The following is a 25,848-nucleotide window of genomic DNA, read 5'->3' as shown; positions in this document are numbered from 1 at the left end:
TTGCATCTTAATTATTGATGTTCATATACACATGGGCATAGAGTCATCCACTGTGGCAAGCCATGAGAAGCCGCATTTGCAAAGGAGAGTGCTTCTCTCTCCCTTAGCAGTCTCCGACTACCAATGTGTGCAAAACCCATGTCACGTCTAGAGGTCGACATTTCACATCATTCCCTCCCATTCTCTGGTACTTATATTCTTTCCACATCCTCTTCCAGGATGTTCTAAGAACCTTGGAGAGGGGGAGGATATACATGTCCCATCTATGGCTCATAATTGCTTATTCTCTGCACAAAGCATCTTATTTTGCTATCTAGAAGTAACTAGGCCAAAAGGATGAAGTTTCTCTCCATGTTGAGAGTATTTGTGTGTGTGTGTGTATATGCATATATACACACACATATGTCTAATCACATACACAAGAACACACATGTCATTATTCTTATCCATTATTTGCCAATATCAGAGAATGACAAAAATTTAGCAGAAATAACTTTGAGGGCATTGAATCATTTTGTTATAACTGAAGTGCAAGCATTACAGCTATTGTTGGAGCACATCTGTAGGATGTGTGGCCCATCTGTAGGAAAAGCAGTGACTTGTAGTGGGGTTGTTATTCTCTGTGACAACAGCGGAAAGAATTGTCATTACAGTAATGGAAGTTTGTCAAAGTGCTTGAGATCACACGAATTGAGAACACGTGGGATGGTAGGTAAACAGTTCTCCATGTAGAAGTCACTGATACTGTCATATTTCATCTGAAGGAAGTTTGGTCAGTGGCCAGTGCAATAACCTCTAGTTCTCCATACTCAAGGGTAGTGAGTTCACTGAGGACACCAGATAATCACAGTTAGAATTTATTTAACACAGATCTCTTTTATTTGTAATAGTGACAGGCAAGCTTGGGGTATCAACTGTGGAAATGGAAGAAGACAGGGGCCAGCAGAGAAGAAAGGTTGAGTGTCTTGGTGGCCCTTTTGGCACCTGATTTTGTATGGCTTTGGTATGTCACGTATATTCTGATCATCTTAGTTACATTTTTCTATGTTGTGAAGGGACATCATTACAATTCTTCTAAAGGAAAATATTTAACTGGGCATGGTTTACTGGTTCAGAAGTTTAGTCCATTATGGTCACGGTGAGAAGCATGGCAGCTTGCAGGCAGACATGATGTTGAAGAAGGAGCCAAGGGTTCTACATCCGAATCTGCAGGCAGCAGGCAGAGAGCACGGCGCTAGGCCTGGCTTGAGCATTTGAAAGCCAACACCCATCTGCAATGGCACACTTCTTCCAGTAAGGCCACAGCTGCTTCATCAAGGCCACACATCCTAATCTCTGCAAGTAGTGCCACTCCGCAATAACTAAGTGTTCAGATGTATGAGCCTACGAGGGCCATTCCTATTCAAACCACCGCACAGGCTTACTCTTTTCTTTAGAATATGGCCAACTGTTGGCTTTATACGGCTTCCATGTTCACAGCAGAGAATGTATGCATCAACTACATATCATACTCAACTCTGCACCCAGCGATTTATTTTTTGCTTATCAATCTTGAATTATGCTTTATGTGAGTGTTTTGCATTGGATTTATATAATAGACTGTAGGGTACATTAATCCAAAGGTCTTACCTGGAATACAATAAAGATTTTAAGAACTTTGTGAGTGAGTGAATAAAATTAAAAATTCGAATTATTGCTGATAGGGATAATTACTATTAACAATATTAAGTATTAATTTAGGTGGGTTTATGATGTTCTGTTTGATTCTCCTATTAGGATAAGACTGAAATTCAAAACAGGACATTTTGGGAAAAAAATGTCAAAGAATGAATATTTTCTCATTACCATCTTTTTTCCTTCAGGAAATAGAAGCTTTATGTAATTTGTGTAAGGGCCATGGTTTTTAAACGAGGCAAATGATGGATGTTTTCCTTCTAGAATTTAGAAGAACTATGGCAAAACTCCTTCTTTCATCAGTTTTATCTCTACTAAGACTTTCAAGAATCCATTAACATAATGGCTCATCAAACACACAGAAGAATGCTAAAACTCGACTGCTTAGGAACGTATGGTGATCAATACCCTGTCAATGATAGGGACAGAAATGTTCCCCGAGAGTCTTTTAAAAGGATTACAAATTAACCTAAGAGCAAGTGAGTCACTGGCCTGTGGATGTGACGGCGAAGTGCACAGGAATTTAATGTTGAGTCAAATTACCAGCAGAATGTTTTTCTACCTGATGTTCCAAGATCTAATTTCTATTGATCTGTCTTCTAGAGAATAGTGTTGGTAAATCTGAACCAACACCATTACAGTAATGTAGGATTTAAGAGGCTAGAAGCAATAACTGTGAAACAGTGTGTGCCTCATTCAGCTGGAGTATGGTAGAATCTGAAACCCCTAGGAACCCAGAACTAGGCAAAGAGAGACGGGGAAATGAACTGTCTTGGCACTCTGCCATCAATGCAAAGAGGGCTTTGATTGGCTAATGATGGACAAAACATCGGCTTTTTAGGTGAAAGCAGGTGATATGGGAGAAAATGGTTAGGATGGAAGAGGGAAGAATGAGCGTTGACAGCAGCAGCTGGAAACTGAGAGATAGCAAGTGGCAAAACTGAAAGCAAAGGCGCACCCAGCTGGAGCAGGAACCGGAGCAGGGGCCGGAGCCAGAGCCAGAGCCGGGGCCAGGGCCAGGGCCAGGCTGGGGCAGGGCCGGAGCCGGAGCAGGAGCCAGAGCAGGGGCCGGAGCAGCTCAGCGCCAAGGCAGAGCTAACAGTTGATTGCCTTGAGCATTAGTGAGAACCCTGACCACACGTTACGGTGTGACTAACATGCCCTGAGCATGCTGTAGGCGTTTTGCTTCCTTCCTTCCTTCCTTGCTTGCTTGCTTCTTCTTCTTGTTGTTTTGTTGTTATTTTTTACCATAAGCAAAATAGGTGATTTATTGTCAGTTAGCCAATGTAACTATTTTAAAAAACTTCGTTTTTACCTAAATTTATTTTAATCAGTTCTTTTTTTTAATTTATTAACTTTACATCCTGATTGCTGTCCCCTTCGAGTGCCCCTCCCACAATTCTTTCCCCCCCACCTCTTCCGCTTCTCCTCTGAGAGGGTGGCGCCCTCCTCCGGTATCCCTCTACCCTCACACATCAAGTCTCTGCAGGGCTAGGTGCATCCTCCCACTGAGGCCAGACAAGGCAGCCCAGTTAGGGGAGTATATTTCACAAACAGGCAAATTGCATCTTATTTTATTGACAACGTGGGGGAGTTGATCTACTTGATTTCTGTCTATCAGCCCTCTATGTTTTCAGCCGACAGGCTTGTCTCCTCAGTAACCCCGTCTTCACTTCTTGCTCTAGTCAAATCCTTGGTTCCTGAAAGGCCTCTCACACTCAAGCTGATTTTACTATTATATCTTTGATATTGAGTCTGAAACTTGGTATTCAGTCACTGACATGTTTCTCATGATCCTTTCTAGACTTTTCTCCTCTTTTCTTTTCAAAACCTCCTGAATTTCAATCTCACGTCATCTTTGATTTCTGCCAGTCCAAGGTTAATTCTTCTCTACATGGTTAGCTTCTGTGGCACCTTCATCTGACACTGTGACTGTTCATCTGACTGCCTCTGATGGTTTCTCATCCCTTCACAACTACAGTGCTGGACCGTGTGTAGAGGCACCCTCTTCTACCTGTGTTTCATCTCCTTTCCATGATTCCCTTTCCTTGAAACTTAAATGGAAAACTCCATCCTTAGATAAATTTATTGTCCTACTTTCTTCAAACCTGACATCATGTAAATAAACAAGGCTAGAGGAGAGCAGGAACATGCCAAGGGGTGACACGTAGTGCCCTCAATATGCACACAAGGACACACCCTTCTCAGACAGTACTAGCTCTCCCTTTACTGGTCTGAATAAATTCATATTTTCAGGTCAGATGTTTTGTCTGAACTTTACATTTCAAACTCTAAATTTGATACTTCTTAAATGTATCACAGGCAATATAAGCTTAAAATGTTGAAATGGGTTGGTTTCTCCCCGTATTTTTCCTTTCTACGGGTAATGGGATTTTCTTAGATGTTGGTTCATAAAGACTTCTCCTTTGTAAGATTTTCAATGTCTGCAGAACCTACTTATAAAAGACCACACATGAATTCTGTTTGGATGATGTGTTATCACAGAGCTGGTTGAACTTCCAATTCTACAAGTGGATACCCAGTGCATGCAGGTGACAGTGGAGAGTCCATCACCACTGCCATCAAACGTAGGAAGGCAATAAGGTCAGCATACTCAGAGTCTGGATATTCGCTAAGACTTTGAAGCTGACCATTCATCAGAGGGCAATTGCTAGACTTTAGGGAAGAAATTATATTGCTTAAAATGAGAGTTAAAATCATCTTCATTCTAGGTTGTAAAATATGCATCATTGAGCAGAGATGGGCTTTATTTATTTATGTATTTATTAATAGATTAATTTATTTGGTTTAGTAATTATACAGAATGGACCCTTCATCTCCCACCCAGGAATGGCACTTACATTGTAAAGTTACGCCAAGGATCAGAGAATCGATCACTCTCACCTATTTTTGCTTCACATGAAACAAGAGCTTTATCACATCATGAGAAGTGTTTGCAGTTGTGACTCTGAGTCATCACAAAGGGTGTCACTTTCAAGGTTCTCTATTGAGAAAGGCTCTCATCAAGAACGGTTATGATAAAGGCTAGAAACGTGTTCTTTAGAGTGATTCACAGAACCAGAAGTTCTCCATAGCTGAGATGTGACCTTCAGCTCCTTCCACTAAAAATTCTCTACACGGTGGACATAAACGCAAAGTAAAAACAAATGTATTATTTGCTACTTTTCTCTTTATTAAGATAAACTGCCTTATAATTACCTATTTACTCTAATACTGTTTTTCTAATGTGGTCTGGTTTCTAGCTCCAAATTTTTTAGATTTGAGTATATGACTTAGAATATCTACTGAAACAGGGAAAATAAAAGGGAACACGGCAGGGAAGGGAGAACAGGTAGGGTACCAGGTTACAGTATGGAGGGGTTGGGGGAGGTCAATACATAGAGGGAAGGAGGAGGGGCAAATAGTACTAAGGAGGTTTGATAAAGCTCCAAGGTATCATTTTATTTTATATTTACCTAAAATAATGAATAAAGCAAATAAATTCACACACACACACACACACACACACACACACACACACACACACCAGAAACAAAATCAAGCATCTTACATGAAATTATATCACTTGGACTGGCAGTGCTCCCCTAAAGAGCCAAAGGGTATCTTAACAGAAACTTATCAGTAATGAGAAACCTCCCTTCAAGCTGTTGTCCAGAATAGCCCAACTGATTCCTCAAAACCATATAGATTGGTGCTGTCACTCTTGGTTGCCTCACAGAGGTTGTAAGTCCCTATAGCTGAAGACACCTCATGCTTCAGACACAGGACTCTGATGATTCAAACTGATTCTAACTGCAAGCCCCCTTCCTCTGCACTAGCTTCCATAATACCAGAAAGTACTGACAAGGGAGGAGAGCGTCAGTCGTGATATCTAGCTGTGACATCAACAAACTAAAACTACAATCATCATAGAAAGATATCCCTAAAGGTGCAACAGTGGCACTCATGATTTGATGGTAACCAATGGTTGTCGAAGCTCTAACTTGCAAGAGGAAAATTAATCTCTCAGGATTCCACCCATGGACAGAGACTATAGATTGATGGTTACTGAGAGAGGGGAGTTCCAGGAATGTGCTGGCTAATTATGTCTCTAATACAAAGCAGTCAGTCCTGAAATCATGTACACACAGCCACCCTAACAGACTCAGCCAACTGTATTTATGTCTCGCTGTATTTATGCCCATGTCACAACAATAACAAAAAGAGGCTAATGATGTGGGGGACTGAAGGGGTAGCATAGGTGTTAGAGAAAGGGTCCATGGGAGGAGTTGGAGGGAGGACAGGAGAAAGTGATATATTTTAATTAAATGTGTTTTAGTGAAGCAAAAAGTGCTGATGACACACTGTATTTCTGAGACTCCTCTCCTATGAGAAGTAAGCCACAGGTGTTACATACCCAAGGTGCTTCGGTTCTGAGCTGATCAGAGTTCAGTGTTTGGAAGCTATTTAGGTCACTAGAAAATGACTTTTCTGTCTCAGTTAATTTAAAAATTGAGTTCTCTTGAAGCCAATGCAGTCAGTCAGTCAACCAGTGTGACAGAGGCATGTAGCTAATTAAGTCAACCACAGTCGGTGGCAGGCAGGCTGGGGAGGGAGACTGAAGAGCACAGGCGAGACCCTACAGCTAGCTAGATTTTGTTCCCTCTGCAGAACCTTGCAACTCAAATTTTGGACTATAAACCCTTGACTTCAGCACCATCTACAAGGTGTTCAAATATCCAGCTTCTGGGATCCTATGCAGCCCAACGGAGCCAGGTCTGAGTTTTAATCATCTCCATGTTTACACGTGACCCTAACAGTCAAATTTTCATTTGACTAACAGACAATTAAGGAGCTAACAGACAAATTTTCATTTTTTGCTCTGGGAGATATAAGGTAGCCGTAAGCAAGCCATGGCACTATTCAGTACACGCCTTTCATTTTTGTTCCCAGGAATTTCAGATCAACATAATATAAGAAATAGGGACAGAGTCCATTTGGAATCAGTGCTGTGATGCCGTGGAAGCTGGGCAAGCAATCTCCCATTCTAAACAACCCACAATTGAATTAATAGAGTTAGCACTGGTGGGATGGGGATGAAACCTGATGCAAATGTTAGTATTTCTGTGTTCGAAACAAATAGATTATGCTTCATTTCGGTTTGTTACACTGCTTCTGAAAGCCTATAGAGACATATTTATTCAGAAAATAAAGTTTTGCTAGCTCTTTCCCCCCTTACACAATAGAGAATGTCACTGCAACGGATAGTGTCCATGCTCCTCTCTCCAAAGCGATTTTTCACCCCAGAGCATCATTATATAAATCTTTGTCTCATTTAACACACTTTTATTAATGTGTTTTGTACATAGATATTTAACATAGAGTGGCCACCTGTAAGAAGGTAACTTTCATGTGTATGTGTATGTATATAGACATATATCTATGTGTGCTTGTGTGTGCATACGCACATGTGCACATGCAGACTACCTCAGGAGTTGATCCTGAGGCACTGTCCACATATGTTTTAGCATATTTCACTAGCCTAGGACTCATCAAGAAAGTTAGACTGGCTATCCAGAAACCACCAAGGGCTCTCCCTGCTCCCACATGCTCAGCAGTGGGATTCCAAGCACTAAACCATTTCACTAGACATTTTTTTTTTTTTAAAAAGTGGGTTCTGGACATTGAACTTGGGTCCTCATGCTTGTAATGCTTGCACTTTACTGACTAAGCTATATCCAAGCTGGCTGACTTCTTCCATATATTGATTATTTGTTTGAAGCAAAGAATCCACTGTACACTGTGTTCTGCTTGTCAATCTGTTTCAAAGCATGTGCTTTTGAAAAAAAAAAAAAACCCAAACAAACAGAAAATGGTGGCTTCTGTTATATGGCATACACTAAATAACAGCTTGATGGTTTCCCTTTGATCTTTTCCATTTAGAGAATGGATCCATTTAGAGAATTCCATTAAAAGACAATGTATCTATGTCTTTTTCCAAGTTTGTAGATGCCTGTTCATGTGCATACTTATGAACAGATTGGATTTGGAAACTCTAAGACTATTGAAGCACACAGGCCCAGAACTACACAGCTTCAGGGGCTGTGTTTGTAGTCATGTAGGAGAAAAAGGGATTCTGATTATTGTGATATGTTTCACTTACAGGAGTGGTCCAGTAAAATAATGTTAATTGCTAAAATAGATCACTATTTAGTTCCTATGGCAAGAAGGCCAGAAAATAAGAGCCCACATAAGAGTAGAACTGAAATATATTTAGTGAAAAGGAGAAACAATTAAAATATGCTTCTCTGCCCCCCCCCCCCCCCGCTCTCTGCCTAAACAAAGTATCCCTGAAAGTCATCAGTGTAGTCAGACAACTAGAGGGAAGAAATTGACAAGGGCAGAGATTTTTCTTAAGAAGCTATAATATTAAGTCTTAGATGAACAAGTCAGATTGAGGTAAAGTCCCACTGATAATATCACAGTTTTGAGACTTAATAAGTTACAGTCTTGATTCTTTGAATTCTTTTTTTTTCGTGCGTGTATGAGGAGAACTCAGTGGGATGTGTTTTTAAAGCATCTGACCATAGTGTGTAATCAATAACATCAGCTATCATTTTATCACAGGTTTGGATCTCAAGTGCATTGAACGCCTCAGTTATCACAGCTTGTAATTCTAGATGATTAGATATTCACCATAAAATGTGTCTTTAATTAATTCCAGTAATGTCTAGATGAAACAGTGCACTTTACTGTATACTTCTATTGTGCTATTGTGCATCTTTGATTGTGCTAGCAGCAAACAGTCAACCCTTCTAATATTCAAAAGAAAGAAGCTGAGATTTCCAGAAGCTGAAATATGATTACACACACATACACACACACACAATCTTTCCATATATAGAAAGTAAATTGTCTATAAGGTTAGCTTGAATAGCTTTGAGGGTATCTTTATGGGGAAATTGATTGCAAAACTGATTTTTATAATCAACACTCTATATCCCCACTGAATTATGTATTAACTTGCAAAAGATTGGAGACTTTGGAGGGAGAGGAGGAGGGTGAAAGGTCTGTGGAAGAGATAGAAAGAGAAAGAAGGATGGAGAGAGGGAGAAGGAGAGGGAGAGAGAGAGAAAGAGGAAGAGAGGGAGAGAACAAAAAGGAGGTTGGATAGAGGAATAAATTGATTCAGAAAAAATTTCCCATCCTCTAACTACCTTCTCTACTCATTGAGAAAGCTACAGGCACTAAAATTTATTAACATTTCTATGCACATAATTTGAAATATTCATTTTCATTAAGTAGTCTACTGAATATGACAAAATCAAATTTATCTAAGGAGATAACCAAGGCTGCTAATTTCCTTGACAATGGGGACATAAAGCAAGGGAACCCATGAATCATTCATGAAGTTTAATTTACTTCTCTTATTTTTTGGTATTTAATAACCATAAATAGAAAGCATGCAGTGCATTGTAAATGCTATTTTTAAATTATTTTTAGATCAAAATGAATGATTTGGCAGGCAGAGATCAAGTAAGAATGGTTCTAAGGTTTCTGCTGTTAAGTGTCACATGTTTCATATTTTTCTTGTGAGTGTTTATATGTTCATGTATTCATAACCTTCTTCCTGTGTTCAGCTTCGCTTAATACATCAGAACCATGTCAACACTGATATTATTTAGGCAGGTGCATAAAGTAATTTGCTGGTGAAATAATGAAATTGAATGAAGTCCAAGAGTTCTAGTTTGGGGTTGAAAGAGACCCTGAAGATTATAAAATAAAACTTGTCGCCTATTGAGGATATCTTCTGCATTATTAATGGTAGTAGCCATTTCAAATTTAACTGACATGTATCCATGGGAAAAGAAATTTTCATCTTAGGCAGGAACTTATTTCAAGAATAGCCACTGCTACTTATTTGAAATGACTTCTCTTAAATTCTGAATCTACCTTACTGAAATCCCTGAGCCCTACTTGAGCCACGTGCCCTCATAATTCATGACGTGTTCGTCAAATACAATTGCATGTGTCTGTACTGGCATCCTAGCTTAGTTTTGACTGGAACTTGGCTGGATCATGCATTTGTTAAGTTATATGACCAGAGAGACTTCTGGCTCTTCCTGTGAGGTTCGTTACCTAAGTCCGTAGAATGGGCAAAACAGGTTGGCTTTCCAATGTTGAACCTTTTCCAATTACCTAAATATCTGAATAGAAAAAAAACCTGACTCTTCTCTGAGTGAGAGAATTTCTTCTGTTTCCCCTCAAACTGGGACATCAGCTTCATTCCCTCCTTTGAACTTGACTGGAAACATTGGCTCTACCTGGGTCGGTTGGCTTTGGAGCTGAATGTCTCTGGCTGTGTTTGCTCTTTGGTGTGTGTATTAGGATGGGAACTGCCTTTAGCTCTCAAGGTGCTGACTCATCCCATGTATCTTGGCATTTGCCAGCCTCTATAATTGCATGATCCAAATTCTTTATAATTAATCTATATCTCTGTATCTGTCTTGGCTCCTCTCTCTCCTCTATTGGATTTATTTTCCTGGAGAATCTCAATTTATCACACAACTTTGAAGACATATTTTGTCTCCTGTATCACAGTGCTTAAAATATCCAGAAATGCAGTTATAGCTCTCTAAGTTTTTCTTTTTAGGTCTCTTGTTTACTCAGTCTGAATTAAATTATCTTAACAGGGTTTTTAATTTAGTGGCCATTCTTGATACTTTTATAGAATTACTTGGGTCTGATGTCTGGACACAATGACTATCTTGATTTTATTCACAGGTGTTGTTATATTACATAAATAAAACTTAGCACTTCAATTCTGCAAAAATATCAATTTTTTATAATGTTTTATAGTAGGCTAAGGTGTTGGGTACATTATTTTTAAGCAGTCATGTTTGTGGGTAAGAAAGAAAACTTATTTTATAAACTTTGTATTATAATCAAATATGACTATTGCTTGGAATTCTCTGTACACATTGCTACAAACAAGCATGTAAGTAGAATGGTACCACTGTATGACTAACAGATTGAGTGGCCATTAAACTTAGTACATGAAGGCAATGCTTTTATTATACAACCCCTAGGAAAACAACCAGGTGTCACTGAATTTTACCGTTGCTTGATGACTTCATGGTGGTTTATACAGGTCAGGTGTAGGCAGTTTATAGATCACGATAAGGCAAAATGATGATGTTAACCATTGAAGAAATTAGAGTACTAGGTTTTCTTCTATCTTGCTCTTGGGTGGCAAATTTGTAATCATTTTGAGGTAATTTTAAGACACAAATATGAAATTGTTCAAAGGAAGGCGTGCTGGATTGCAGGTTCAAATATGAGGAGTTGAAAATTAAAGCAATTCATCAAAATTTATTGGAGATATTTATAAAATACATTATCCTTACAGATTTCTTAGCAGAAATTAATCTTTTAACAAATGGGTAGTGAACCATGTAACGAACTCTTTCCTCTCACTTTATAACCGGCAGGGCAAAGGATTGGAAATGACGAAGTACTACCAAGTGCTACGTTCATATCGGAGTCCCCAGGGGATGTAGAGATGCTAAAATTAGTAAAACAAACTGTGCACTTTAGAAACAGCAGACATTACTACCCTAAAGATTTAATCATTCTGTACTGTGACTATGAAGGCACGGACAGGTTCTGGTGTCTGCTGAGGGTTCATTTTCTCTTTCATATGATACTTCTGGTTATGTCCTAAGATAGTGACTGGAAGGGACAAGGCGACTCTCTGGGAAACTTCTTTAAAGTGAGTTACACTCATTATCCCAACTTTATCATTGCATCCCTCTGATGAATCGGTTCCGATATGAATTTAGGGAGACGGAAACAGAGCACAGACAAACAGCAGCAGCGACAACAAAATAAACCAGAGCAGTTTGAAAGACCCTGGGGCTTCTTTGAATTGAAATATTCCCTCCAAGAGGGAGATTCTTTGAGATCCAGAAAGGAAACCAAACTTACAAGGTTTGGGAAGTAAGCTAGGTTCACAAGTCTCCGGGTCGTTTGAAACGTACAAGATTCGCAAGGACCATTCGCAAGTTTATATAAGTGATAATAAATGCTGAGAGGTGGCACTGAGCAGTTGTGCTGCTGCAAAGGTTCATGCAGCTCTAGGGATGCGAGCTCAGGGATGCGAGCTAGCTCTTGTGAGTCATGCCCATGCTGGGCAGGCTTTTCAGGGATGTGTAACCTACAAGTAACCTCAATAAACTCACTGCATCCTTATACTGGACTTAGATGGCATTAAAATAAGAAAAATCGTCTCTCCTCCAGCCAAGCAAGATGCCCAAAGGAAAGAAGGCCAAGGGGAAGAAGGTGGCCCCGGTCCCCGCTGTCGTGAAGAAACAGGAGGCCAAAAAAGGTGGCCAATTCTTTGTTTGAGAAAAGGCTCAAGAACTTTGACGTTGGACAGAGCATCCAGCCCAAAATAGATCTCACATGCTTCGTCAAATGGCCCCACTACATCAGGCTGCAGTGGCAAAGAGCCATCCTCTATAAGCGGCTCAAAGTACCTCCTGCCATTAACCAGTTCATCCAGGCCCTGGACAGGCAAACAGCTACTCAGCTGCTTAAGCTTGCCCACAAGTACAGGCCAGAGACAAAGCAAGAGAAGAAGCAAAGGCTACTGGCCCGCGCTGAGAAGAAAGCTGCTGGCAAAGGGGACGTCTCAGCTTAGAGACCATCTGTCCTCCGAGCAGGAGTCAATACAGTCACCACCTTGAATGCCCATGATGTAGACCTCATTGAGCTGGTGGTTTTCTTGCCTTCCCTGTGTTAAAAGATGGGGTTTCCCTACTGCATCATCAAGGGAAAGGCCAGGCTGGGGCTCCTGGTCCAAAGGAAGACATGCACCACAGTTGCCTTCACACGGGTTCACTCCGAAGACAAGGGTGCTCTGGTTAATCTGGTGGAAGCGATTAGGACCAATTACATGGACAGATAGGATGAGATCTGCCGCCACTGGGGAGGCAGCTTCCTGGGTCCTAAGTCTGTGGCTCACAATGCCAAGCTGGAGAAGGCAAAAGCTAAAGAACTTGCCACTAAACTGAGTTAAATGTACACTTCTAAGTTTTCTGGACATAAATATAATTACAAAATTAAACAAATAAGCAGGGCTGGAGAGATGGCTCAGCGGTTAAGAGCACTCACTGACTCACACTGACTGCTCTTCCAGAGGTCCTGAGTTCTATTCCCAGCAACCACATGGTGGCTCACAACCATCTGTAATAGGATCTGATGCCCTCTTCTGGTGTGTCTGAAGACAGCTACAGTGTACTCATATAAATAAAATAAATCTTTAAAAAAAATAAGCAAAATGTCTTTAATTTGTCTCAAAGGACCCAACCAAGAAAAGCATTTCCCAAGCCTTAATGGGATATACATACAAACTAGTAAATTCTGAAATGTAGGCCACGTTTCCACTTGGTTAGTCACTGAAAAGCTTTATATTGAGCAATATCTACTTTATCATTCTTATAATCTGACATTAGACTCATTAAAGCTGAGTCCAATATGTTATCAATTGAGGAGGACTATTTCATAAAATGACACAGTTATGGAGAGTTAAAACCCATGAAGGGATAGCCAGTTTGTTTTGCATTTAGGTTCAAAAACAAAAAAGCAAAGCAAGCAAAAGTCAACAAGTAAAATGTAGACTCCATAATTTTTGGCATCTTTTCCTGTATAACATAATAGTTTTATTCTTAATATTTTACATTTCTTTACATCTGTTAGTCAACCGTTGAGATAAAGATATTTTAAACATACTGTAGAGCGATACAGCATTGAGCCTTCTGGGTGACCTCATACACATGTCTTCAATGGAATTAAGACCTGCTCAGTTTGCTGACTCTACAATATACCCCAGCCCCTTTCAGCTATACGACAGACATACATTCATAACTTTCAGCTATAAGTACTTGGCACTTGACCTAGGAGCCAAATTCTGATTCAGATTCCGGGATCTGTTTTGACCTTTAGCAGAGACAATACTGGGAAATCTAGACCTGTCCTGTCTTTTCTAATACAGAGTTCCTGGCCTGGCTGAGAGCAGCTGTAGCAGTCACGGAGCCTGCTTCCTTCCTCACCTGTCTATGGCAGAGGTCTGTGGTGAAGTAGAACTAGGCTTGTGAAAGTACTTGGACTTCCCATCCCTCCACTGTCCTTGCCTTTGGTTAGTTTAGTTCTTCTGTATCCTAGATACTAACTCTCAGATGTTGTCACAATGCTTTTATCTGAGAGGTGTCAAATGATTCTGTGCTGTTAGTTTAACACATAGAAGGCAATGGGTCCACAGTTCTTGTTTAGGTTTTAGTTTCTGTCATGTCCCTGCCTCCATAAATCCTATTTAGGCAACATTTAATTTCTGCCTTATTTGTTATTTTGATCATTACACGGTTGAAAGGTTACACACTTTCCGGTATAAATAAAGAAATATGGTATGTTTAGAAAAATGTCAATCTGCAAAGTAGGAAAAATAGGAATTTTGGGAGAATACCCTGGTAAATCTTCATACAGAATCAGTTCAATTACTTTCCAAAATTCATTGCTTCTTATCTGAATGATGAATGCTTAGGATCTTAGAATTTTTAAAGACAGTTTCAGATCACAAAGTTTTCCAAAAAAAAAAAAAAAAAAAAAAAAAAAAAAAAAAGCCAGAGTTTCAGAAAATCACAAAACTAGTGAACAGAGGTCAGAGGTGACTGAAAACCCGTGTCTGTTACCAGGCCATCAGCTATTCTGCTATTTCTACCCCAATTTCAAACGATTTGTTTGCTGAACAAAAGTTGTGTTTTGCTTATAGATTATTATCAGTTATTAATAAATGCTCATGTTTATGTTTCCAATTTGGTCATTTTGGCATGTAAACCAAGTCACCACTAACACTTTCATAAATAATGCTTTCAGTATTTACCATGTTCCTTATGATCTTTAATATTAAAATATTAATTGAAGAACATTTCTGAATTTTTTATTCATTTTGCTGGTAGAAGGATGATGGCTACATCTAAATTTAGCACTATCTATAAGAACAATTTTATTTCTATATGATGAGACTAGAAAGTTGATGTAACTGTTTAATAGAACAGTAGAGAAACAATTTATTCTTTAATAACAATGTAAGGTCAACTGGCAGGTTTTCATCTCCTTTTCCTTTTTGACATTTAGCTCTAGAAAGTATCTTAGACACCCAAAATACATATCTGCTGAATTTTCACATTTGAATAAGTGATAGAGTCAACTCCTGTATATTTTTGTGACTCTCAAAACCAATAAAACATCTGTTTCTACTCTTCATAGTGAATTGGCTCAAATGCCTATAGGTTGAAGGCCGAAAACAAGGGTAGCTTGTCAGGTTAGATCTCAGTGAATAAAGTGCTCATGTTATTAAGAAAACAATTAATGAAAAACATCCTTATAGTACAGACCAAAATCAGCCCATAGCCATGGAAAACATTAACTCTTTGACCTAAAGAATGAGCCCATTGATGCATCATTTATGATTATATATTTTTCACTAGTAAAAACATTAACCCATTGCTCTCTCACAGTGTTTTTCTAAAATACCATTTACAAATCCTTCAGGTTAACAGATGAATAAATGTTTTCTTTTTTTTCATCCAATGAAGCTTGGATACTAGAAGGTTATGAGAGAAGGTGAAGAAGGCAAGAGTTCATAAATTTATGAATTAAAATAAGCAGACTTTCCTTAATTAGCCAAAGAGATAATGTTGCTGAAATGACCCTTGAACCATCAATAGTAGGGAAAATGTCACTGACTGTGAATTCCTTGAAAAGGTGGCAGCTAAAAATATCCCAGTGCCAATTAACTCAGAAAACGGTTGAATTTAATTGGGTCAAGTAAATATCCCTCTTTCTCATCCCCTTTGCAAGTAACTCACAACTTTCAATCTCCAGGGTGCAGTTCTGCTCATCCAGAGGGTATCTTCGAAGATCCATCATGCATGCTGCGGTGGTTGTGATCCTACAAGGTGAGAGAGGAGAAAGACATGATATAAGCAGGAACCTTTCACGGACACACAGAGACTCTCCAACAAACAAGTGTAAATTAAACCTTTTAGGCGGTGAAATTGTATTTCTAAGCCTCCTAGCCCCAAATCATGTTTACTAAATGGCTGAAAATTTAGAAGCTCCTAGGGGACCACCATAAACATCCAGTAGTAGAGTAGATAGCCCACATAAAGAGATAGAAATAGACAAATTTCTAGAGAGCTGCAACTTCAAGGAGAAACAAAAAGTGTGAACATTGCAATGATTTGGATCATTTAAATTAGTAATCAAAACTTTAACCAAAAAGATCCAGGACCATATGACTGCATAGGTGATTCTCTCAAACACTCAAAGAGAATTTGGTGCTAAGTCTTCCTGTCTCTTTCAACAATCAGAAGAGCACACACATACTTTATGAGGTCTGCACCCCTCAATTCCTATCTAACCAAAGGTAATAGAGCAGAAAAGAAAACTTTAGGCCAGTGTTTCTCATGAATATTTAATTTAACCCCCTGTATTAGACCAAATTTAACAATCCCCTAAAAGGATTAGATGACTTAATACAGAGCATAACTATTCTAATGTGCAAATGCTTATAAAATAGTCAGCCAGTAGAACCAAACACTAAGAAATATTATGAAGTCAATGAAAAAGATCAAAGATAAGATTAGTTAACACACTACACCATAGTAACAAAAGAAAACCCACGCGATCATCTCAGCAGATGATTTTAATTTCTCATTAAAAGGTCTACTTCTATGGTCTGGAACAAAGCAAGGATGTCCAATACTGTAACTTTTATTGAACATAGATTACCAGTCCTAGCCTCAAATAAGAAGGGAGTAAGTAACATTATATGTGTTGTAGATGGTCTTCCCATGTAGATAGACAGCAGTGAAGAGTCTACCACAAAGAGCTATTGGGGCTGGAAACCAGATGATGCAAACTGACAGGATACAAAGCGAATATGGAAAATCAGTAGTGTTGTTTGTAGAATGCATAAACACAGAAATCTCCGAAAAGGAAATAAGAAGACAATTCCATCTACTCAAGCAACAAGATACGTAAGATTTGACTTAGCAAAGGAGTAGAAAGACCTGTATGCTGAAAACTATAAAACCTTCATGAAGAAAAGTTGAAAAGACAAATGACTGGGGACCATGCTCCTCGGTCAGAATTACTGTTCTCAAAATGAATGAATTCTCTCAGATCAGTGCTACTATTTGCCAAAATATCAATGGTATCTCTTTGAACATGTTTTTGCAGTAGGACACACATGTCATTAAACTGACCTTTGTAGCCAATCACTTTATAATTTAATTTTATTTTTACAAAAATAGAAGAAACAATCTTAAAATTCATATGGGACAATAAAAATGGCTGGTAAATAACCAAAAAAAAAAAAAAAAAAAAAGATTGAGCAAGACGCGCACAGCTTTGTCATATAGTAGCACAAACAATGACAATCACTCAGGTTTCTCTGCACATTTGACAGAACTTTTTTCTTTTTCTTTTTTTAAGAGAGTTTTTTTTTTTTTTTTATTGGACATTGTCTTTATTTACATTTCAAATGTTATCTCCTTTCCAAGTTTCCCCACGTGGAAACCTCCTATCCCATCCCCCTCCCCCTGCTTCTATGAGGGTGTTCCCCTACCCATCCATCCACCCATCCACTCACTCACTCACCCACTCACCCACTCACCTACTCACCACTCACTCCCACCTCCCTGTCCTGGTATCCCCTTACACTGGGAAATTGAGCCTTCACAAGAACGAGGGCCTCTCCTTTATCCCATTGATGCCCTACAAGGCCATCCTCTGCTACATATGCGGCTGGAGCCATCGATTGCTCCATGTGTACTCTTTGGCTTGTGGTTTAGTCCCTGGGAGCTCTGGGGAGTCTGGTTGATTGATATTGTTGTTCTTCTTATGAGGTTGCAAACTCATTCAGCTCCTTCTGTCCTTTCTCTAACTCCTCCATTGGGGACCCCACTGGACTCTGTCCAATGGTTGGCTGTGAGCATCCGCCTCTGCTACCTCTTTGTAGCTTGATTATTACCCTTAGAATTGCTGAGCACTTTTTCTTATGTCTGTTGACACTAACTTTTTTTTTTTTTTTGAAATTGAAGCCTTTGTACATTTTACAATACAGATATTTATATTTTTTTTGTGATTGTTCTTTGTATATTTTGGCTATTAATCATTTATGAAACACATAGATTGCAAGCATTTTTCTCCTCTTACAAGTTATTTTCCTTGTTGTATAAAGATTTTTTTATTGGATATTTTATTTACATTTTAGATGCTATCCCTTTCCCCATTTCCCCTCCCTAGAAAACCCCTATCCCGTACCCCCTTCTCCTTTTTGCTTTTATACAAATTTTTTAATGTTAACCAATGGCTTTATAAATTTGTTAATGCTCAATATCAATCAGAAGTGTAACCTAATACCCAACCTAGATATATCAACTATCTTTGACTGACGGAGACGTGAACATCTGCCTCCATGTCTGGCCTCCCTCTCTCTTTCTCTCTCATTACCTAGCTCCTCCTCTCCTCCTCCTCCTCTCCTTATTCCTCCTCTCTTTACTCCTCTCACCTTAGCTCCTCCTACATATCACCCTTCCTGTTAAAATAAAAGTTCTCTCTCAAAATACAGTTAGAGCATAACTATACCAATTTGTGTCAGTAAGGTGCAAGATAGACCTAATACCCAGTCCATCATTTTGTTGACTAAGCAGAACCTCTGTCATCGCTCCTAAATAAAAGATTTAGTTCTGAACCTGGCTTTTGTATAAAGATTTTTTTAGTTTGTTTTACTCTCAACTGTTTGATTTTGCTTTTGTTGTCTGAACGTTTTGTTTTATGGCTTTAAAGTTGTTATCAAGCTTAGTGCCAAGATTTTCTCCTGTGTCCTGTTGGTTCTTCAATTTCTGTTTGATTCTTTGACTGATTTTTGGTTGATTTTTATGTGTTCTAAGCTAGGCTCTAAATTTGCTGGAACATTTTGGATGTGAATATATAATAATTAAAACAAAATTTGTTGAAGAGTCTATCTTTTCTCTTTGTATTTTCTTGGTGCCTCTGTTGATGGTCAGCTGACTATAGATGTGTTTATATCTGGGATCTCTGGTCCTACCTCTGTTGATGGTCAGTTGACTATAGATGTGTTAATATCTGGGATCTCTGGTCCTACCTCTGTTGATGGTTAGTTGACTATAGATGTGTTTATATCTGGGATCTCTGGTCCTACCTCTGTTGATGGTCAGCTGACTATAGATGTGTTTATATCTGGGATCTCTGGTCCTACCTCTGTTGATGGTCAGCTGACTATAGATGTGTTTATATCTGGGATCTCTGGTCCTACCTCTGTTTGATGGCCAGCTGACTATAGATGTGTTTATATCTGGGATATCTGGTCCTACTCATTTCTATGCTTGTTTACATTGACACCCTTAGACTTTTGTTTATTTTAAAATTGTATTATAATTCGATGTCAGAAAATGTTATTCTTTGGCTTTGAACTCAACATCTATTGATTGTGAGGCTAACTTTGAGTTTTTTTTTTTTTTTCTTCACACAGTCTTTGTTATAGTGAAGGAAGTTCCCTGTATGCCTAGGTTTTGAAAGTCTTTGTTATGAAAATGTATAGAACTTTTCTTGCATCTTTTGGGAAGATCATTTTAGGGTTTGTCCTTCACCCTGCTGATGGCTTATCCTACACTTTGATTTGCATATGTTCAACAACCATCTTACTCTTGAAATAAATCCTACTTGTTCCTAATAAAAATTCTTTTAGTGCACTGTTGAATTTGCTAGTATTTTATTATATCCAATTCATCATACACAATAGTTACATGCCAAAGACATCACAGTAAGGTTGCCAAAAACTTTGTAGTTTGGGTTGACTTTTACTTTTATACACATAATGGCATGAGCTAAGGGTGTCTAAATGAGCTCTGTTAGGCTTTGTGCCCTCATAAACCAATCAAACCACTACCTAGGACTATTGAGTAGGTGAAAAGATTTAATGTGTACATAATTATTTTCTCAGACTTTTGTACTTAACAGATGGTCCTCATATAGAAGTCACTTTCTATATACCTGTTATGTGTCACACCACTTCTTATATTCTTTCAAATCCTGACAATGTATCATCAGTATCTGCTGAATTTTTTAAATAGGAGGAAGCTTTAGTATGCACCAGGGATCAACCTTCTCTTCCCATGCAACCCAATTTAACAGAAATAATGAAATTAGCCTCTTATATCTTATGGTACCTCACATCCCCCATGTGAATTCTCAGATTCATTTCTCAAACTCTGACACATTTACACTCAACAGGTTTTCTGTAGAGAGCGAGAAAACACTGTCCTGGAGTCCGAGCTTACATCACACAGCTGGGCTCCATGAACCTTAGGTGTTGGCTGTAAATTCTAAGACCCTCACTCTAGATGTTCTACTTTGGCTTCCCTAATCTCTAGATTTTTTTTCCTTAGGCTGTTTTCCTAGAATGCAGAGTCTGAGAGTAACTGTGATTCAAGTGGCTACTCTACTATTTATAATCGTTTGATACTTACTGCTTTGGAACAGAAAAAAGATACTTTCTTAAAGACATGGTTCTCTACAAAGTATAAGGATGGTTTAAATAGCTCAAAAGACACATATTTAACTCTGAAATTCTTTTATATTATAAATAAGCTTAAGTAGGTATGTGCTGGTTAGTGTTTTTGTCATTAGCAATAAAAAGTACACCAGGAAAATAGTATATATAAAAAATTCTTTGCAAACAGAAGAACAGCTAATTGTTTTAGTTAGGGAAAGTCTCTTCCATAGTAGTCCAAATCACAAAGTTTCTATATCACTAAATAATAAGCCATTCTTACAAAGAAAACCTTTTGCTATTATACATTCATTTGTATGGAAATGACACAAATTGATTTTCTTAATCTTTCACTGGTAGGCATTTATGTTGTTTCCTATTGTTTAGTTTAGATGAAGATGTTCTGGATTTACTATAATAAAATATTCAGTATATACACATATGTATACTATATATAATCCAAAGCATACTAGGTATATATTAAAACATTGATATATATACCAACATCCAACATTATATATCTGTATTTACATATATATGCATACACAACACACAGGTGTGTCTCAACATCAGGGCACATTCTGAGAGCTTCATGATTTGTGATGAATGAATACTATAGACTGTTGTTGCTCAAAGCTGGTGGTATAGACAGTGTAGGTGGTATAGGTTTTTCACTTGGCCTAGCTTTTTTGTAGTTAGAGAGTGAGGAACACAAAATATATGAAACTTACAGCAATGTAACATTGCGTTTTGTTTTACAGTAAGTTTATATTTGTGAGTTAAAGGAGAACCTTCTAAAATAATGATGGTTAACATTATAGATGCCCGGCCATTTAATGACCATCAGCAGAGTAGGTCTGTTCATACCTGCATTCCTATAAACAATTATAAAGCTCACTGTGATGGTGGGCTGTAGGTAAACACACTGTTACCATCAGGCAATAGGAGGTTTCTGTCTCATTATAATATTAGGGGATCACCATAACATGTGCAAGTAATTAGTGATCAAAGCTTTGTTAAGGCATATAATTTATACAAACTCTATATACATATAAAATATGGATCCTATGAAAAATTAAACTAAATGAAATATATGCAACATCAATATATAAGGTCCAAATTAAAAGTATATTGTATTCATATAAAATCACTTCCTAAGTTGTGCAATAAGTACTAAATCACTTGATAAAATTACTCCATGTACTGTATTCAAAATTGCTTATGAATAAATATTATGAAGATGTGAGCACACAATGGGAATTTCCCATACTTTCCCCATACTCCATAATGCAGAAATGATTCTTTTTTTTTTTCAGGCAGGATTTCATCCTACCCGGGACATTTGGCAATGTCTTATGACATTTTTGATTATTATGTTTAGACTGGAATTTGATACTTGACTCAAGTTTAATGGAAGCTGGTGTTTCTGCTAAGCAGCTCATAATGACAGGGCAGCTTTTCAGAATACCAAAACTGTCACCTGTTCAAAAATACCATTGTTGAGCTCAAGAATATCTGTGACCAAGTGCTTCTGAACATTTCTCCTCTGATGAAATCTTTAATAATATGAAATCTTGTAAAAAAAAAAAAAACTTCAGTTTATGCAGTATAAGTGAAAAACCAGAGCTGTAAGTATGAAATCACCCTGTAAGCTTAAATGTTATATGGTTTTTAAAGAGAATATGCCCCTTCTTCCCTTTGGTTAGTCCTTGTGTCTGGGGCAAACACCTAGTTGTTCTGCTCCGGTGAACACACCATATCCTGAGACACCCTAGAGAAGCCACTGCACTCACAGTAGGAGGATTTCAAGATCATAGAGGTGGCCTGAGTCCCAGGAGTTCTTGCACCCAGGAGCTCAGGATCACATAGGCATCTGGACTCTGAGGAGTTCTGACACAAGCAAGATAAATGGAAAGACAGGCTCCATTCAGAGAAAGTGAATGCAAGCAGCACTAGAGTTAACCAGATGGTGAAAGGCAAGCACAAGAACATTAGCAACAGAAACCAAAGTTACTTGGCATCATCAGAACCCAGTTCTCTCACCATAGCAAACCCTGGACACCCCATCACAGGGGAAAAGCAGGATTCAGAATTAAAATCACTTCTCATGTTCATGATAGAAGACTTTAAGAAGGACATAAGTAAAGAATCCCTTAAAGAAGTACAGGATAACACAGGTAAACAGGTAGAAGCCCTTAAAGAGGAAACACAAAAATACCTTAAAAAATTCCAAGAAAACACAACCAAACAGGTGAAGGAATTAAACAAAACCATCCAGGATCTAAAAATGGAAGTAGAAACAATAACAAAATCTCAAAGGGAGACTACTCAGGGATAGAAAACCTAGAAAAGGGATCAAGAGTCATACACGCAAGCATCACCAACAGAATACAAGAGATAGAAGAAAGAATCTCATGTGCAGAAGATACCATGGAAAACATTGACACAACTGTCAAAGAAAATGAAAAATGCAAAATGCAAAAAGCTCTTAACCCAAAACATCCAGGAAATCCAGGACACAATGAGAAGACCAAACCTAAGGATAATAGGTATAGATGAGAGTGAAGATTCCCAACTTAAAGGGCCAGTAAATATCTTCAACAAAATTATAGAGGAAAACTTCTCTAACCTAAAGAACGAGATGCCCATAAATATACAAGATGCCTATAGAATGCCAAATAGACTAGACCAGAAAAGAGATACCTCCCATCACATAATAATCAAAACATCAAATGCACAAAACAAAGAGAAAATACTAAAAGCAGTGAGGAAAAAAGTCAAGTAACATATAAAGGCAGACATATAATGATGACACCAGACTTCTCACCAGAGACTATAAAAGCCTGGACTGATATCATACAGACCCTAAGAGAACACAAATGCCAGCCCAGACTACTATACCCAGTAGATGGAGAAACCAAGATATTCCATGACAAATCCAAATTTACACAATATCTTCCCACAAATCCAGTACTTCAAAAGATAATTGATGGAAAACTCCAACGCAAAGAGGGAAACTACAACCTAGAAAACGCAAGGAAGTAATCTTCTAACAATCCCAAAAGAAGATAGCTACACAACATAATTCAACCTCTAATAACAAAAATAACAGGAAGCAATAATCATTTTTTCTTAATAACTCTTAACATCAATGGACTCAATTTCCCAATAAAAAGACACAATCTTTAGGACTGGATACATAAACAGGACTCAGAATTTTGCTGCATACAGGAAACACACCTCAGTGACAAACACAGACACTACCTCAGAGTGAAACGATGGAAAACAATTTTCCAAGCAAATGGTCCTAAGAAACAAGCTGAAATAGCCATTCTAATATCAAATAAAATCGACTTTCAACCAAAAGTAACCAAAAAAGATATGGAAGGACACTTCATATGTATCAAAAAAAATCTACCAAGATGAACTCTCAGTTCTGAACATCTATGCCCCAAATCCGGCACTAGACAAGGCTGCCCACTCTCACCCTACCTAATCAATATAGTACTTGAAGTCTTAGCCAGAGCAATTAGACAACAAAAGGAAGTCAAAGGGATACAAATTGGAAAGGAAGAAGTCAAAATTTCACTATTTGCAGATAATATGATAGTATACCTAAGTGACTCTAAAACTTCCACCAGAGAACTCCTAAACCTGGTAAACAATGTCAGCAAAGTGGCTGGATATAAAATCAACTCAAACAAACCAGTAGCCTTCCTTTACTTGAAAGATAAACAGGCTGAGAAAGAAATTAGAGAAATGACACCCTTCACAATAGTCACAAATAATATAAAATACCTTGGTGTGAATCTAACCAAGCAAGTGAAAGATCTGTATGACAAGAACTTCAAGTCCCTGAAGAAAGAAATTAAAGATCTCAGAAGATGGAAAGATCTCCCATGCTCATGGATTGGCAGGATTAATATAGTAAAAATGGCCATCTTGCCAAAAGCAATCTACAGATTCAATGCAATCCCCATTAAAATTCTAACTCAATTCTTCACAGAGTTAGAAAGAGCAATAACAAAAAACCCAGGATAGCAAAAACTATTCTCAACAATAAAAGAACTTCTGGAGGAATCACCATCCCTGACCTCAAGCTGTACTACAGAGCAATAGTGATAAAAACTGCATGGTATTGGTACAGAGATAGGCAGGAAGATCAATGAAATAGAATTGAAGACCCAGAAATGAACCCACACACCTATGGTCACTTGATCTTTGACAAGGGAGTTAAAACCATCCAGTGGGAAAAGGTCAGCATTTTCAACAAATGGTGCTTGTTCAACTGGAGGACAACATGTAGAAGAATGCAAATCAACCCATTCTTATCTCCTTGTACAAAGCTCAAGTCCAAGTGGATAAAGGACCTTCACATAAAACCAGATACAGTGAAACTAATAGAAAAGAAGGTGGGGAATAACCTTGAATACTTTGGCACAGTGGAAAAGTTCCTGAACAGAACACCAATGGCTTATGGTCTAAGATCAAGAATTGACAAATGGGACCTAATAAAATGCAAAGCTTCTGTAAGACGAAGGTCACTGTCAATAGGACAAAACAGCAACCAACAGATTGAGAAAAGATCTTTACCAATCCCCCATCCGATAGAGAGCTAATATCCAATATATACAAAGAACTCAAGAAATTAGAATCCAGACAACCAAATAACCCTATTAAAAATGGGGTACAGAGCTAAACAAAGAATTCTCAACTGAGAAAATTTGAATGGCTGAGAAGTACCTAAAGAAGTGTTCAACATTCTTAGTCAGGGAAATGCAAATCAAAACAACCCTGAGATTCTACCTCACACTAGTCAGAGTGACTAAGATAAAAAACTCAGGTGATAGTAGATGCTGGTGAGGCTGTGGAGAAAGAGGAACACTCTTCCATTGTTGGTGGGATTGCAAGCTGGTACAACCACTCTGGAAATCAGTCTGGTGGTTCCTCAGAAAATTGGACATAGCATTACCTGAGGACCCAGCTATACCACTCCTGGGCATATACCCAGAAGATGCTCCAACATATAATAAGAACATATGCTCCACTATGTTCATAGCAGCCTTATTTATAATAGCCAGAAGCTGAAAAGAACCCAGATGTCCTTCAACAGAGGAATGGATTAAAAAAAAAATGTGGTACGTTTACACAATGGAGTATTACTCAGCTATTAAAAATAATGAATTTGAGAATTTATTAGGTAAATGGATGGAACTAGAAAATATCATCCTGAGTGAGGTAAGCCAATTACAAAAGAAAACACATGATATTCACTCACTGATAATTGGATATTAGCCCAGAAGCTTGAAATAGCCAAGATTCAACTCATAGACCACATGAAGCTCATGAAGAAGGAAGACCAAGTGTGGGTGCTTCAGTCCTTTTTAGAAGGAGTAACAAAATACTCATGGGAGCAAATATGGAGACAAAGTGTGGGACAGAAACTGAAGCAGGGGCCATCTGGAGACCATTCTACCTGGGTATCCATTCCATGTGCAGTCACCAAAGGTAGACGCTGATGTTGATGTCAGGAA

General features: G+C 38.2%; 1 protein-coding gene across 1 annotated transcript in view; it reads right to left on the bottom strand.

Annotated features, from left to right (window-relative positions):
* Gabrb1 (gamma-aminobutyric acid type A receptor subunit beta1) overlaps positions 1 to 25,848 on the bottom strand; it is a 397,281-nt gene that overhangs the window by 66,681 nt on the left and 304,752 nt on the right. The window contains exon 5 of the mRNA XM_034508743.2: positions 15,603 to 15,685. Coding sequence (XP_034364634.1) covers positions 15,603 to 15,685 — 83 coding nt within the window. The remainder of the gene's footprint in view (positions 1 to 15,602; positions 15,686 to 25,848) is intronic.

The sequence above is a fragment of the Arvicanthis niloticus genome, chromosome 7 (assembly GCF_011762505.2).
Source record: "Arvicanthis niloticus isolate mArvNil1 chromosome 7, mArvNil1.pat.X, whole genome shotgun sequence".
Classification (NCBI taxonomy): Eukaryota; Metazoa; Chordata; class Mammalia; order Rodentia; family Muridae; genus Arvicanthis; species Arvicanthis niloticus.
This window is presented reverse-complemented; position numbering and strand designations above follow the sequence as displayed.